The 17,118-nt window shown below is 40.2% G+C and overlaps 1 protein-coding gene across 4 annotated transcripts in view; it reads right to left on the bottom strand.

Annotated features, from left to right (window-relative positions):
- Positions 1 to 17,118, bottom strand: part of BRCC3 (BRCA1/BRCA2-containing complex subunit 3) — a gene marked incomplete at both ends in the record, with an annotated part of 81,545 nt that overhangs the window by 63,874 nt on the left and 553 nt on the right. For 2 of the 4 annotated variants that reach the window (XM_079728236.1, XM_079728238.1), the window contains 6 exons: positions 645 to 700; positions 2,130 to 2,218; positions 6,786 to 6,879; positions 10,092 to 10,205; positions 16,062 to 16,116; positions 16,846 to 16,862. In XM_079728236.1, coding sequence (XP_079584362.1) covers positions 645 to 700; positions 2,130 to 2,218; positions 6,786 to 6,879; positions 10,092 to 10,205; positions 16,062 to 16,116; positions 16,846 to 16,862 — 425 coding nt within the window. Of the gene's footprint in view, positions 1 to 644; positions 701 to 2,129; positions 2,219 to 6,785; positions 6,880 to 10,091; positions 10,206 to 16,061; positions 16,125 to 16,845; positions 16,863 to 17,118 lie in introns of all 4 variants that reach the window. The other 2 variants (XM_079728237.1, XM_079728239.1) reach the window with 2 other exon arrangements.

The raw sequence follows: 17,118 nt of genomic DNA, 5'->3' as shown, positions 1-17,118 counted from the left end.
TTATTTCCCCCAATTCTTTGCTGTTTCAAACAATGCTATCATAATAAATTGACAAATATTATAAGAAGAAAATTTACGGCATTCTTTGTTTCTGTCTCCCAATTAGATAATGAAGTTGGCTTTCATCTCTGCCTCCTTGGTGCCTACCATGGTGCTTGGCATATAGTAGTTACTGTATTTGCTAATTTAGGTTGAATTGAATTTAAATGAGGAAATTAAGCTATGCAAACATTTAAATGAGATACTGTAATTCTAAAATCAAGTTTATGGCACAACAAAGACAAGAGCTTATACAAATCTATAAGACTCTGCACACTCAGTCTTTGTTTTACAATTCGTCAGAGAAAGGGAAAGTAACAGTGCAACTCAGTTTAGAATAATGCAGGAAAGGAAATGTGGGACAGGGCTGTGGTGATGGAACTGCAATGAACAGACTCCTTGCTTATATGATCCTAGCTTTCTAGATCCCTGATGTCCAAGATGCTAAAGAGATTCTAATTCCTCACAGAGATGTTCACATGTATAAGCAGACTATAGAATTCTTAGTGTCTTACTAATGAGAGAAATAAAATGAAATAAAACAATCAATTCCCTGGACTGGAGATTAACCCACCAATACATACATATATCTCTGTCATACTTACTCTGAGCTCTTTTGGGCCTGTATGGACTGAAAGCAAGTGTAGAGTACCCGTCCAGTCTAAAAAAAGAAAGAAAAAAGAAAAAAAGAAAGGTCACACAGAGGATTAATATTGAAAAAGGTATAGCAATTTAGTGGACTCTAACCTAAAACTCAAAGGCCCCTCTGGGAGTGGAAGGTTAGAAGAGACTCCAAAGATAGACTATGCATAAATCAGTTTCTGTAAGAAGGATCAAATACTCAGTCAACATGAGATGGCCACAATCAAACATCCGTTCATGTGACAGCAGAGAATTGCTCACAAACATGAGAACCAAGAAACTAAGAATGAGACCATTCAAACTCCTTTTTTGGAAGCTGACAAACTCATGCAACAACTATTTATATTGACAATAAATTTACGATGACAAAGCCAGAAGCATTTCAAATGAAGTATGAAGTTCAAGATAGTAAACTTTAATGTTTTCAGAAAAGAGTGATTTTATGAAGAATATTCATTATTAACATAGATCCTGAGAATATAACTAATGTACTCAACAATAGGAGGACACACTTGGTAAATCGGCAAAATTCATACTTGCAGTGTTAAATTTTCTTTTTATTTGAAGTGAAACATAGTAAAACCTCTTGATCTGAACATAAAATTCAAACAGAAGCACTCTAAATAGAGACTAGCCATTGATTGAGCTGCTTAACTTCTCTGAGTTTCGGTTTGCTTATCCATAAAAATTGATAATAATAATCCTCACAGGTTGTTGTCAGGGTTCGAGTATATTTATGTAAAACACCTAAAGAGTAAGTGCCATACAATACGTGATAAATGGTAGCACTTGTTACTGTTAGCCTCCACTCCTACCACCATGGTCAAACATCCATCATCTCTTTCCTAGATTACTACAGTTGCTTCCTAACTGGTTTCACGGACGCCATGGACTCTGCACCCCCTCCCTCCCTGTCCCCCCAGTCCCACTGCCAGTTATCTTCCAGACCTCACTGTAGGATGACCACATGAGTTACCATGCAAAGAGCTACCATGGTACCATGGTACCATGGTACCATGTCCTGGTCACCATGTTACCAGGACACTTCCAAGAAGGAAAGGTGCTAACTGAATAGGAGACTGGGACAATGGGTGGAACTGGGACTGACAGAGGCAAGCTGGGACATGTAGTCATGTTCTGCCTCACTCTGCGGCAGCCACATTGACTTCCTCGATGACCCCTAAACATGCCACACTCACCTCAGGGTCTTTTCACTGGCTATTTCCTCTGCCTGGAACGCTCTTCCCCCAAGAAATCCACAAGACTTGCTCCCTCACTTTCTTCAGGTCCTGACTCAATGACCCTTCTCATTGAAACCTTCCCTGGCCACCCTATTAAAATTGCAAAAAGATTTTTCTCTATTCTCTGTGTCTGTGTGTTTATACACACACGTGTGCGCATGTGCACACACACACATAGACACACACACACACACACACACACAATACCTTTGTATTTTTATCTTCTATGAAACAGGAAAATATAAGTCCTACAAAGCCTTGATCCATCATCTGGTACATGGCTTGTGTACGAACATCTGCAAATAAACAAAAATAAAAATCTGCTGTTAAACTGTATCTCCCAGACATGAAAATATAAAGATAACAGCAGCATACAGTCCTCGCGGGATTCAGATTCTAAAGGCAGAACAGAGGTACATCCTAATGACAATATTATTGTCAAAGTATAAACACTTTACTAGGTTAGGGAAATACTACAGGAGTCGGCAATTAAATAATAAAATTTATTACTAATTCTAGGCTGCCTAGCCCACAACTAGCCCTGCTATGAAATGTAGCATAGAAAGAAAAAAATGGAAAACCTATTATCCCAAAAACACCTGATAATTTCTTCCAGGAGGACTCCAAAAGAAAGGAAGGCATTAGAAGGAGACAGCAAGATTTCTTAGAATAAGCCTTTTGATGGACAGCTTCTAGGGAAGTGAACAGACTTGATACTAAAGAATGGCAGTGTAGAACTATTACAGAGGAAACTATTGTATAGAAGTGACTGCAATAGAATTAAATACTACATTCCAGGGAACAGAAACAAAATCTCACTAAATGGTTATACAATTTTTGAAAAGGAAATCATAGACAAGCACCAAGTAACATTTGAAAGGATTAGTTAAAAGATTACCAAAAACTGAACAGAGGCAAAGTTTAAAGATGTGAAGTACTCAGACCATTATTTATGGATACAAAAGATCTGGTATTACAACAAAACAGTGCACAGCATGGTATGGTCTGGTGACTTATGCCCAGTTAGCTTGTTCTATATGTTCTTAAACATACTTCGCATTGATCTGGATTGGGACTTCTACCCGATATATTCCTAAGTAAAGAGTAAGGCCCAACAGTACCCAGCAAAGAGTATGAGAAAAATACTGGCTGAAACGGTTGGTGAAAATAAACAGCACTGTTTGAGTGATCTCTGTACCTGCTATATGACCTTGGTAAAATTTTTAATACCTCTAAGCCTATTTCCTCATCAGTTAAATAAGGATAAACATCATCTGTACTTTTTCAGGGTTTTGTATTTTAAAAGTTGCAAGATGTTTTTAGCACAATGCCTAGCACATCAGAGGTACTTCATAATAATTCATTACATTTCATTCCATCCACAACCATTGTTGATGAACTGCTGAATGTGAAATGGATTAGTATCCATACTGTGCCACCCAAAGTGCTTCTGTCAAGATCACCAATGATGCATTTTTGGTTCTCAATTTACCCGATTGCTCCCTCTTTGAAACAGTATCTTCACTTGGCCTCACATTCCCACTCTTCTCATCTCTGTCCTCTTAACTTCCTGGCTGTTCTTTTCCAGTCTCTTGCTGGATCCTTCCCGTCTTTCCATCCTCGAAATATTGGCATGCCCAGGGCTCAGTCTTCAGCCATTTTCTCTTCTCCATCTACACTTACTCCCTGGGGGAGTTCATTTAGTTCCACGGCTTCAAATCCCACCTCTATACTGGCCACTCCCAACTCCTACTCAATAAACTCTAGTTTCAGTCTTCTACCCAAACTGCCGAATCATATATCCATTTGTGTACCTGACACTGAGACTTGGTTGTCTTAATACTGTGCTCCTCAGGGCAGTAGGTCCATGAACTATTTGTTGCCTGTTCACAAGGAGACAAGAGCTTGAGCTGGAATGGAAATTAATGCTCTGCTTCCTTCATTGACAAAGTCTTCAGGAAAATGTAAGCTGAACTAAACAATATGCTAAGTTGACATAGATGATTTTTTTTTTTTTTTGGCCATGCCAAGCTGCTTGCAGGATCTCAGTTCCCTGACTAGGGATTGAACCCGGGCCACAGCAGTGAAAGCCCAGAATCCTAACCACTAGGCAACCAGGGAACTCCCAACATAGAGGATTTATGTTTGGTGTAGGCTCCTTATCGAATTGGTCACAGACCAAAGCCAGGCTAGGTAAGCATCACTTGCCTACCAGACATTTGAAACTCAACATGTCCAAAAGCACACACTTGATTTCCTCCACAAAATCTGCTACTCCCAAAGCCACACTGGCTCTCCTCCTTCTCCTCAAATATTCCAGGCATGCTCCTCCTCAGGGCCTTTGCACTGGCTATTCCTCTCTGCCTGCGATGCTCTTCCGCAAGATATTTGCACGGCCAACTCTCACTTCCTTCAGGTTTTTGCTCAACTGTTACCTTCTCCATGAGGCCTAATCACGTTACTTAAAATACAAACCCTATGCCCCTTACCCTGATTTACATTTTTCCCTGAGGTAACTTAATTACTTCTAAAGTAACTTCTAAATGCCAAATCCAAAAGATACACTTTAGTCTAAATGAGGACCATCCAAGAGACCTTCCTGCAACTGTGCCGTCCAATTTTTCTTTCAGCATCGGACAGTCTGAAGGGACAACAGAATCACACCTCCCATTTCCTGGTGTAAAAGTAGAACAGTCTGAGCACCATATTCTTTCATTTACTCTCGACTCAAAATTTTCCTGAAACAGAAACCACAGACCCCAGTTCGTAATAAAGGATTTTAAAAGAATGAGAGACTATATATACAAGTGTTTTTAGAATATGAGCCCTGAGATAGCCATCACATTACAATAAAATTTTGGTTCAGCCTTCACTTATTCTATCCCTTGTCCTAACAGAGCTTCCATCTAAGTCAGTTTGCTAAAGAAGGGCATAGAAAGGTATTGTAATATCAAAAAAATTTGTTTGCAATGATTCTAAGGAGTATTGACATGTAACTTCTAGAAGAGAAGGTTTGGGAGAATGTAATTTTTAAAAATGACTGGTTATAGAAAACTGCTTAATTAAAACTACAGCCTATATTTGTCATGGGAGGTTGATCTGACCCACCAACTTTGGTAATAAATTAACTCACTATGACATCACCATAGCAATGCTTCCCTTCTTATAAAAGGATCAAGCAGATCTTATAATTAGGAACATAACTACAGGCGCATGACTCCTTTTACTATGCACTTACAAAGACAGGAAAGTTAATGTAAGAGTAACTGAAAAACAGTGCCAAGTCACGTGCGATTTACAAAACAGGCTGTGCTTTTTAAATTGCTTCCCTTTTTCTTTTGCAAGCCGCGTCCTATAGGTAAAATTTGGGTAAGTTCTTTGCATGGGTATGACATAACTCAACTATGTATCTTTTTCCCCACCACCAAACCTATGCTTCCTCCTCTATTTCCTGTTTTCATAAATAGCATTCCCACTTAACCAGACAAAGCAGACGCTGGAGAATGCCAAGGCCCCTGATTCACAGAAACCTCCGCTGAAATACTGACTCTGCCACTTATTAGCTGACTGGTTTTGCACAAAGTATTTCAGCTCGAACCTCAGCTTAGTTTCTTAGGAGCCACACACTCCTCATGATTATTTGGGAAGTGTTTCAAGAAGTAGAGAGTGGTTGCAGTATCAAATGCTACAGACTTGGGAGACAGATATGGTTCAGACCTCAGCACTGCCACTTACTCAACCCATGGGAGCCTCTGTTTCCTCCTCACTGCCATGAGGGGAAAGGTCTCTAAGTCACAGGTTAGACGAGGAAACATTCATTTCCGCAAGTAAAGTTATTCTAATTCTTTCAAAAGAGTCAGATAGAGACAAAAAGTGACCATGATTAGAGAAAAAGGGTAAAGATAAAGAGAAAGAAAACAGGACTTCCCTGGTGGCGCAATTGTTAGGAATCTGCCTGCCACTGCAGGGGACACGGGTTCCAGCCCTTGTCTGGGAAGATCCCACATGCCGTGGAGCAATTAAGCCTGTGCACCACAACTACTGAGCCTGTGCTCTAGAGCCCATGAGCCACAACTACTGAGCCCACGAGCCTCAACTACTGAAGCCCGCGCACCTAGAGCCTGTGCTCCGCAACGAGAGAAGCCACCGCAATGAGAAGCCCGCACACCGCAACAAAGAGCAGCCCCCACTCGCTGCAACTAGAGAAAGCCTGTGCGCAGCAATGAAGACCCAACGCAGCCAAAAAAAAAAACACCAAAAAACAAAAAACAAAAAAAGAGAGAGAGAGAAAACAATTTTGTTACATTATACTGATTAGAGGGCTGAGGAGGTAGGTTGACAGCCCCAAGAGCTAGGATGATATATGTGTCCAACAGAGATTGTAAACATCAGTTCTATAAATTTCACCCATCACACCTTTGATTCTTCCAAATGGTAGCGTACTAGACAGTGATAGTCACAATCGGCAATTTTCAGTTATAGTTTATTTATTATTATTATCATTATTTTGGATACCAGCCAATTGTCAGGGTTTAGTCTTGATTTCCTGAATACTGTCAAAATGGAGTGCCAAAATTTTATCTCTATCAAAAACAATCAGTATGGGATGTGGGAACAGATGTGTATATATGACTGATTCACTTTGTTATAAAGCAGAAACTAATAAAAAATAAAAAAAAATAAAAAAAAAAAAACAATCAGTATGACATAAATCGGTACTTTTAAAACAGCAAAATAAAAATAAGGACATTTGCTTAAGGATACTTAAATTTTGATTTAAAATAACCATAGCCCATGTAATGGAGAAGGAAAAATGATATTCATTTCTAAGAACAAAAAACATTGCAATCCCATAATACTTACCGACATGTGAAGGCCAAACAGTTATATGGGGATGGGAATGATACCAGCCCACAACTCTCATGGGGCGACCAGTTAGTTCAGCCAACCTGTGTGTCTGTCAAGGTATTTTCAACTTGTGGGAACACAATTTGTGATGCTAATAAAGGCTCAGAAAGCAACCTGAAGTTTAAAATAAACCTATCACAATTTAATGTCAACAAAAGAATGAAAAAAGGTCAATGCCCAGAATTTCCCAGACTTCCCTTCTAAAGCCAAAGGTATTTCTTTTTTTTAAATAGAATCCATTTGGTTTCCATTATTGTATATAGTTATATGCTCTTAATCCAATTTAGCTAATATTTGATCACTCAAATACTTATCACTGTGCTATCTGAAAAGAAGCTTCTAAATCTTTGGATGTCACATTATTAACTTGAGTAATCTTCTGTCCTCTCTCTAGCCCAACCTACCCTCATTCCTGAAAAAGTACAAAATTTAAAAAATTCATTTCATTTCTCTCTGGCAGGCTGCCAGTGTCAACAATAGCAAGTAGGGTGGTTTCAGCGACCAAATGAACAAAGACCCCCAGTTTAGTCTCCCCATTTGTCTAGAAATATCCCCCAAAAGAACATTTTCTCCTTTGTTCTGGAAATAAAAATTTACCATAACTGTCTGAGGCTCTGACTTGAGATAAGAACTCGGTTAGAGATAAGAAGCTGTCCCCTTCTGTTGCTACTCACTGTAAAGTGCTGGTTCATTTTCCCGTGAATTACTTACATTGAAACCCAATAGTCCTTTCTGTACAGCTAAGTGTAAGAATACTTTTCAGGGACTTCCCTGGCGGTTCAGTGGTTAGGACTCCATGCTTCCACGGCAGGAGGCACAGGTTCCATCCCTGGTTGGGGAAATAAGACCCTATATGCTGCGTGGCACAGCCAACAACAACAAAAAAAACTTTTTAAATTTTTTTTTAAATTTCAAATGCCAAGAGAAGTTACTTAACTTCCCTAAGCCCATTTCTTCAGCTAAGGTGAGGGAAAGGACCACCCGAAAGGATGGAAGGTAACTCTGCCCAGCGCTCAAGCAGGACAGGGACTGGGGGCTGTCCCCACTGGCCAGAATGCAAATCTAATAATTTCAGGCAGCCTTGGGCAGGGGGCTCAGAAGGCTCTCGCCTCAGTAGTGCGGGGAAAAAATGACTCCTACACTGAAAGCTCCTCTGGTCCCACGCAGCAGATCTTCAAACAAGTATCAATAGGCTCTAACTGTCCCCGGTAATCTAACAGCATCCCAGAACAAAGCTCAAAAAAAATTATGTCTAGGAATACAAAGATATCCAGCCCCCAGGGGAAAATCATAATGTTGGCATCCAATCTAAAATTACCAGGTGTGCAGAGAATTGGGAAAATCCAACCTATAGTGAGGAGACAGAGAACAGATTCATGGCTCCCATGGTTTGAGGTGCGCAGGGTGAGGGTGACTATCCAGGGGAAGCTTGAGGCAGATCTTTACAGTAATGGAACAGTTCTGCACCTTGACTGCTGTGGTGGTTTTTTATATATGTATCTCTACACATATGACAAAATGGCATAGAACTACACACATTAATGTCAATTTCCTGGTTTCCATATTGAACCGTAAGTTATGTAACATGTAACCTTTGGGGGAAACTGTGTAAAGGTACAGGGACCTTCCCATACTATTTTTGCAACTTTCCATGAATCTATAATTATTTCAAACTAAAGAGTTTTAAAAAAGATGCAAAAGGTACACATCATAAGAGGAGATTGATATATCTGATTATATAAAAGTGCAACAAGAACAATTTGATCGGGAAAAAACACACACATACCGTGAAAAAGCTGACAAAAATCACTATCCTCATCACAAAAGGCTAACTTTCTTAACGTAAACTATAAATTATTAAGAAAAATATTTCCAAATCAGTAGAAAAACGGGCAAAGGAAATAACCATATAATTCAGAGAAAATACAAATGACTCCTAAAAATTAAAAGCTGATCAAATTTACTCACAAGAAAAATGCTAATTAAAATTGCAAGAAAGAGAATAAATTTTTTGCCAATCAGGTTGGCAACAACCAAAAACTTTGATTTACCAGGGCCTCGCAGCACAAAAACAAAACTTTGATAACACACAATGTTTGGAAGGGTGTGGGGAAACAGATACTCTTGCACATGGCTAGAGGGTAAACTGGTCAAACTGCTACAGGTGCAAGTCCATATAACCTTTGCCCCAGCAATTTCACATCTAGGAATTGATTCTACAGATACAAGCACACATTTGTGAAATGCAATGTCCAAGGTTATTTGCTGCAGCACTGTCAGTAAAAGACTGCAAATAACCTAAACATCTGCATGAGGACAGCACAGCCATCCAGGGCTGTATTATGTAGTCATAAGAATGAGACACCTCTATATAGTAATGTGGACAAATCTCTAGATACACTGTTAGGTAATGTCATAGCTACCATATGTATTAAATACTTTTTAAAAAAGAAAATATTCTTATATGTTTCTGTATGCACAGAATTCATCCGTAAGGACACATGAAAACCTGATACCCTTGGTTACGTCCAGGGAGGGATGGTGGGGGAATTGGGGCACAGAGGCTAGAGAGAAATACTTACTTTGTATACTTTTTTTGTACCTTTTAAAGTTTGTACCATGCATGTTTTCTACTTTTAAAAGTTACTTTTTAATTGACTACAAGATTAACTTAATCTGAAAGAATGATAAATTACTAAAACCACTGACGCAAATTTAATTTGTTACAGTTGAGGTATGGAGTCCAGATCATAGGAAGCAAATGTCCCAACTGATTGCTCTTTGGTTATATTTAACATGGAATACTGCATTCAGTTCTCAGCACTGCATTTTTTTGAGAGGCAGCCTCAAAAGAGAATCTCCAAAGGAGAGAGACCAAGATAGTGAAAGGCCTAGAAGCTAAATGATATTACAAAAACTGTGGGGGCGGGGGGATGGGGTAGACGGGGCAGAGGGGAGTGGAGAGGAGGGAGACAGGGACTCCCCAGAGTGTTCACTGTCATAGTATTGGACCCTGGGATCTTTTGGCATTTAAGAGCAGAAATGTTAGAAATGTCCAGTTCTTCCAATAAAAGCCACTCAAAAAGTGAACTGGAGAGAAATGCTGATTAACCAAGCAACTGGATCTAAGGGGTAAATACGAAAACTGGGAAAGAGTCACTAGGAAGAAAAGCTGTGAAATCTGCTTAAGCAGCAAACAGAGGAACCTGGAAGCCTCAAAGCACATAAAAGCTTCTTATCGACCAGTAAGGATATCTCTGCCTCTGTCGAGGCTGCAGACAGCTGCTCTGGAGAAATTTCCACTCGATCCTTCCTCTTATCAGAACGTCGCAAGATGATGACAGAATGAATGTGAACAATTCTGACGGTGTCAACCTAAAGGAAAATCCACAGAAACGTTTACTTCTGTCTCTCTCGAATAACATCTCTCCATGCAATTACGGGACTGCATCGTATTACATTATCAGGTTAAAGTTTCCATCTTAGAAAACAGGCATTTTTTTCTCATGAATAACAGAATGTTTCAAATAAAAGACATCCGACCTCAGTATATACATTCCAAACAAAAATATAAAGGCTAATGTTTAGATCAAGGGAGGACTTTTGCAATGATCAACTAACAATCATTTGATTTCCAACTATGTGCAGGAATACAAGTCAGAGTGCTGACAATCCAAGTGTTCAAAATGCTCACATGTGGTTGCACAGAAAGAATCATACATGAAACTACACTAAAATAATGCAGTAAATAAATGCTGCAGGAGCCCAGAGGAAAGGAGTCTCTTAGATTGGAAAAAAATCTTTACAGAAAAGGCAGACGAGTGTTTTCTATTTCCTGATTGTCGTGTGTGTGTGTGTGTGTGTGTGTGTGTGTGTGTGCACATGCACACATAGAATTTCTGTAGATGCCAAATAGATGTGAATGACATGTTTGGGAGACAAATTGGCCAACTCATTTAGGTAGTACAGAACTTGAGGTGGAATGGCAGACAGTAAGGCTAAGAAACAAGGTTAGAGTGAAAATATGCAAGGTCTCAAATGCCAAGCCACGATCTGCAGGATGACCTAGAAGGAAGGACATTATTTCAGAGAGCTTGACCATGAAGCACTGGACTAAGTGTATGTCAGAGATGGAAGAAACAGACTTGAGATTCATTAAGAAGCAAGGATCCACAAGATTTGGTAGCTTATGGACCATGGGTGATACAGGACAGGAAACTGTCAAGGATGACTCTGAAGCTTCAGGGTTGAAACTAGGTAGAACAGAGGAGGCAGATCTAAGTTTAGAAAGGATCAAGAAGGAAGGAAGATGAGTGTGTTTTCAGACGAGCTGAACTGAGATGAGAGGATGTAAATAAAGGCAAGGAATAGTGTGGGGAGGGGGAGCAGAGGTCCAGGGTGAATCCAGGGGGACACCCATGGTATAGGATGGGGCACAATAAGAGGAGCCAGGAAGGAAGACAGCAGTCAGAACCAGAACAATGAAATCGTTCAAGAGTTTCAGGAGAAAAGGTGGGTATGGCATTGCCAGACATTGCCCGGACAAGGGTGAAATCTGAGACAAGATTTTGAAGTAACCTATAGACCTACACTGTGCAACACAGCAGCCATGAGACACGTGTGGCTACTGAGCTTCAAATGTGGTTCCCTTTCATGCCTTTCTTCACCTAATGAACTCTTTCATAGACTTTAAATTCCTTGCTCATTCTATAAAGAATGAATCATTCTACCTTCACATACAACTTTTCTTATAATACACACATGTGTCTGGCAGGCACAGAGCATACAATAAGGAAAATCAAAAGCAGACAGAAAGACACTTGACCTTCCAAGGAGCAACAAGACAAAGAGCTGACTTTTGAACAGAAACAATCAAAACATAAAGAGAATGGGTGACCTGTCAGAGTGCAAAAAGAAAAGATCTGCCAACCAAGAACTCTATGAAGAGTTCTTTGAATAAGAACACATCCCTCAAAAATGAAGGCAAAATAAAGACATTTTCACATGCAAAAAATTGAGAGATCATTATCAGCACAGAAGATACTAAAAAGAGAAAGGAAAATCCCAGATATGGAAGAAGGAATGAAGAACACTGTAAAGGGTAAAATACGTGAGTAAACACAAATGAATGCTAACTGTACAAAACAGTAATAACAGTGTCATGTGGGGGGACTTCCCTGGTGGTCCAGTGGTTAAGAATCTGCCTTCCAGTGCAGGGGAGGCAGGTTCGATCCCTGGTTGGGAAACTAAGATCCCACATGCCGCAGGGCAACTAAGCCCACGCACCACAACTACTGACCCCGCCACAACTAGACAGCCAGTATGCCAAAATGAAGAACTCACGTGCCGCAACTAAGGCCCGATACAGCCAAAAATAAATAAATAAAAAGTCACTCTGCCCTTTAAAAAAGAAAACAAAAACAAAAAAAAACCAAAAAGCAGTGTCACCTGGGGCTTAAAATATCCAAATAATTAAAATGCATGAAAACAATAATCCAAAAGGTGGGAGGATACAAATGAAATTTAAATGTTCTAAAGTTCTAGTACTATCAGTGAAATGGTAAAAATAGCAATTTGTATTAGACTAACAAATCAAGAATGCATATTGTAATATGTAGGATAACGACTAAAAGGAGAGTAAAAAATGTTATAACTGATTAATGGAGGATCAAAGGAGAATAATAAATATACTGATGAGTCCAAAAGAAGTCAAGAAAGGAGAAAAAAACAAAACAGAGAAGTGGGTCAAATAGAAAGCAAAAATATGACAGCTATAACATATATATGTATATGTGTGGGGGGGATATACATATATAATTACATTAAATGTAATTGGACTAAATAGTCCAATTAAAAAGATTATCAGATTGGATTTTTTTAAACTATATGCTGCTCATAAGAGACATACTTGAAAATATTAGTACACAGAAAGGCTAAAAATAAAAGGATGGAAAAAGATATGGCATGCCAACATTAACTAGAAGATAAGGTTGCTGATCTCATGAAGTTTAATATCTAACTTGCATGGTACAAATTGACACAGAATTCAAGATGAGGACATGGACTCTTGAAAAATAAAATTACATCATTAAGACTGGGAATGTACTTTAGTAGGAGTTGATGCCCAGCATGAATTTTCTCTTTCTCAGAGAAAGTTTCAGTGCCTAAGAGGAATGCGTAAAAGAAGTTCAGGATAGGGTGGTGAGACCAGCCCAGGAACAGATCATAAACAAAATGAAACAAGCATAAATAAAAGTCACAAAGGACTGATGGATGTCCCTGAAAGTTACAGGTAGCTGAAGGGTTTGAAGAACAGACTGGTATGGTCATAGTCACACAAGAAATAAGATATTCCAGCTGGGCTAGATTGGTCGCTACGCTTTTCCAGTCTTGGAATTAAGGTACTAAAGCCCAGTTCCTTTTGCTCTTCTGCCTTGGTACAGATCAAAGATCAGCAAACTATGGCCTGCTTGGCCTCCCTCAGGTCAAATCTGGCCACGTTCACTCATTTATGTTCCAGTAGCTGCTGTTGCACTACACTGGCAGAGCTGAGGAACTGCAGTAGAAACTGTATGGCCCGCGAAGCTAAAGATTTACCATCTTGCCCTTTACAGAAAGTCTGTGCCCCCTGGCATGGCTCTCCATGGATCACAGGCAGGTAACACTAATCTCCTCCTGTAGGGGATGTATGTTAATTCATACAACATGTATTTATCAAGTATGTACTATATGTGAGGCGCTACATGAGGGCCTGAGTATACAAAGGTAAACAGGATACAGCAGTCACATCCAGGAAGACAGACAGGTAAACAACTCTAAGACAACATATATGCACTGCAATAGATATGCTCAAGGAGCTAGCCTACAGGTCAGGACAGGTTCCTTCAAGGAGGCAGGTGGCACCTGGGCTGAACTGCAAGGAATAAGGAGTTAGCCAAGCAGGCTTATGTTCTCAAAAGATCACATCCTAAGTAGTCAAAAGAAAAGACTAGAGGTGAGACAGACTCACGGCAAGGAGACCAGTGGAGAGGCTGATGCGGTATTCCATAAAGGAAGTGATAAGGACCTCAACTAAGGTAGCAGTTGTTGGGATGGTGCACTGGAAACAAACGGGAAAGCAATCTACATTAATGGTTCTGAATGGCAGGCAGTGGTTCCCAAACTTGGCTGCACATTAGAATCACCTGGGGAGCTTTTTAAACTCCTGCCACACAGGTCTCACCAAAGACCAACTGAGTCAGTATCAGGACTTTGTAAAGATTACTGGGTGATTCCAAGGTGCAGCCAGGTATGGGAACTACTACGGCAGGAGGAATGCTGGAGGAGAGGGTTTGAGGAAGAGGAAAGGTTCAGTTTTGAACACGTTAGTTTAAGATGCCTGTGTCTGGATAAACGTGGATGTCCAGAAGGCAGTGGAGTGTGAAGTTCTGGAGCTTTTGGGATAATTCATACTAACCATCACCTACTGGCCATTAACAACAACGAGTCAGAATGGCCAATGTCATGCGTCAGGCACTTGGAAAGTGCTTTTCGTGTATTAATTTAATTAACTCTCCCCATGACCCAGTGACGTTGGTACTACTGTTATGCCCATTCTACAGATGAGTGTTTTACACACATTACCCAGATCCAACTCTCCCAACAATTCTATGAAATTGGTGGCTGTCATTATCCCTGTTTTGCAGATAAAGAAAGAAAAGCTCACAGGTGTTAAGTAACATGCCCTAAGTCACACAAGTATCAGAGAAAGTATTTGAAGACAGATCTGTTTAACCTCAATGTCTGCTGCAGGTAAAGCCATAGGGGAGGTAAGGCTGGCCAGGAAGACATTCTGGGAAGAGGAGGAGGCGAAGGCAGAAACTTGGAGAATACCAATATTTGATGCATAGGCAGAGGAGGAAGATTCCATAAAGGATGAGAGAGAGAGGGGAGGAATGGTAGACACAGCAAAAACAAAACAAATAAAAAACCCCATGAGAGTTCAGAGTTCTGAGGACAAAGATTAAGTAAGATAAGCACCAAGGAATAATCCACTGATGTAGCAATGAGGAGGTGGCTGGAGAGGTAGAACTGCAAACTAGAGGGTGGTTGCTTTCACTGGAGAAGGTAAATAAGGAATGATTGCAGCCTATTCTTTTAAGAGGTGTGACTGTTAAATGAAGTATACAAGAGCAGTTAACTACAGGAAGATACAGGATTGAGAACTTATTTTTCTTTCCTTTCTGAAAATGAGAGTAATTTAAGCACAGTTGTATCCTAAGGGAAAAAAGCCAGATGACAGGAATAGGTTGAAGACTCAGAAGAGAGACAAGATATTTGATAAGCAAGGTCTTTGAAGAAGCTGCAGCTCTGGATAGGAAGTGGACTTCTTTCCTTGATTTGGGAAGACTGTACATGGGGATAATAATGAGATGGAGTTGTTGCCTGATAGCTTTTATCACCTCCATTGTCTGCTTGGTGGGAGAAGAGGACACAGTTTATTTTTATTGTATTTTACAAAAACATTGGTCTGCAACAGGTTGGGAAAAATTAACTGGTCCTACACCACAATTAGGTTGAGAAGCATTATACTCGACCATAAAAGCTCGAGCATGCCAGAAAAGGCAGGGCAGGGGGACTTCCCTGGTGGTCCAGTGGTTAAGACTCTGCACTCCCAATGCAGGGGGCCCGGGTTCAATCCCTGGTCAGGGAACTAGGTCCCACATGCCACAACTAAAGATCCCACACGCAGCAACGAAGATCATGCGTGCCACAACTAAGACCCGTGCAGCCAAATAAATAAATAAATATTAAAGAAATAAAAAGGAAAGAAAAGGCAGGGTGGGAGTGCAGACAGGTTGCCTGTAAGCAGAGAGAGGTTGCCTGAGCAGATACTGGGACTTGGGATAAAAAGATAACAATGATGTGAACCAGATCTCAAGGATGTGAAGCAGCAAAGGTCTCAAGGAAGATGGGAGAAGGGCCAGAAACCCAGCAGAGGACAGCAAGGAGGAGAGCTGACAGTGGTTACTCATCTTGATCAAGTAGTAATAATTTGCTAGAAAGAATAGAAAATTAGGTCCCATTCCTACTGAGTAGATTCTTCATCTGATTTTCCTAGAGAGAACACCCCACCCAGCCAAATGTGGGTCTGCATGAACTGGGTTAACCCCTGGCTGAGATCATCAAACAGAATACAGAAATCCCTCCCCAAGTGCAAGTTTTCATCATGCAAAATTATAGCACACGTACCTTTTCAGCAACTGTGCGCATATCAGTTCCAGTATATGTAAATTTGGGGTCACTCCTTTTGGGGATAAATTAGAAAAAAAGGGAACTGAGGTTTGGAATATAAAAAGGTATTAAAGCAAAGCAACAGGAATAGCAGTTTTTGCAATGAAACAGCAGAGACAAAGGAAGAGGAGGGAAAGTAAACTGAGGCTAGAGCTGTGCTCATATGTCTGTTAGAAGGACTCTGAGACATATGCTTAAGTGGCGAGTGCATAGTTTTCATGGGCAAAGCTAAAGTCCTATAATCCTGGGTATTAATGAGGTGAGTTTGACAAGGAGAAACTGCTGTGCTCTGATGTTTAAATAAAGGTAGACCAAAGCTTTCACCACCTCAAGCATTCAAGCCGCTGTGGATCTCTGAGATCACTGTAGGGTCCACCAGGGGGAGGCAGAAAGCCATTGACAATTTAGATAGAGAAATGGATTAATAGGGGGAAATGTCTCCTCATATGCACATCATCTGCCACAGAGAGCTTTCACAGGTTCACTTATGATCTTGGTTCCCCCAACCATATTTTTCACATAGGATCATACATATCTCAACTGAAAATCCTCCTACTAGAAAGTAAGGTGGAAAGCAACTTTCAGGGTTGGGGTGGAATTGAAACTGTGTTCTTGAGGGAGTTCCACAGTCATAATGGTAACTTAAAATACAACCTGTACAAAACATCGCGAAAGTTGTGATAATTCTGAGTTAACAATGACAAAGAGATCAAAAGATAGGAGTAAACAAATATAGTCTTACCTTGGGTCATCATTCAACTAGAGTGGGAAAGAGCAGAAAACATTATTGATCACATTAAGTGTATTAGATGTACATGGATGCAGATAATATGAAAATTAGGTTATGTGTTCCTGTACACCGGCATGAAAGACTGGAGAATTCTTACTTCGGATTGCCAACAAGTAAGCTCTATTTCCTCATCCTCTTTCACCCCTCTGCAATATTTAACACAGTGGAAACTTGGGATTCTTGGAAACCCTCACCTGTCTTGGGTTATCTGGAACCGAACCCTCA

This window comes from Hyperoodon ampullatus (assembly GCF_949752795.1).
Source record: "Hyperoodon ampullatus genome assembly, chromosome: X".
NCBI lineage: Eukaryota > Metazoa > Chordata > Mammalia > Artiodactyla > Ziphiidae > Hyperoodon > Hyperoodon ampullatus.
This window is presented reverse-complemented; position numbering and strand designations above follow the sequence as displayed.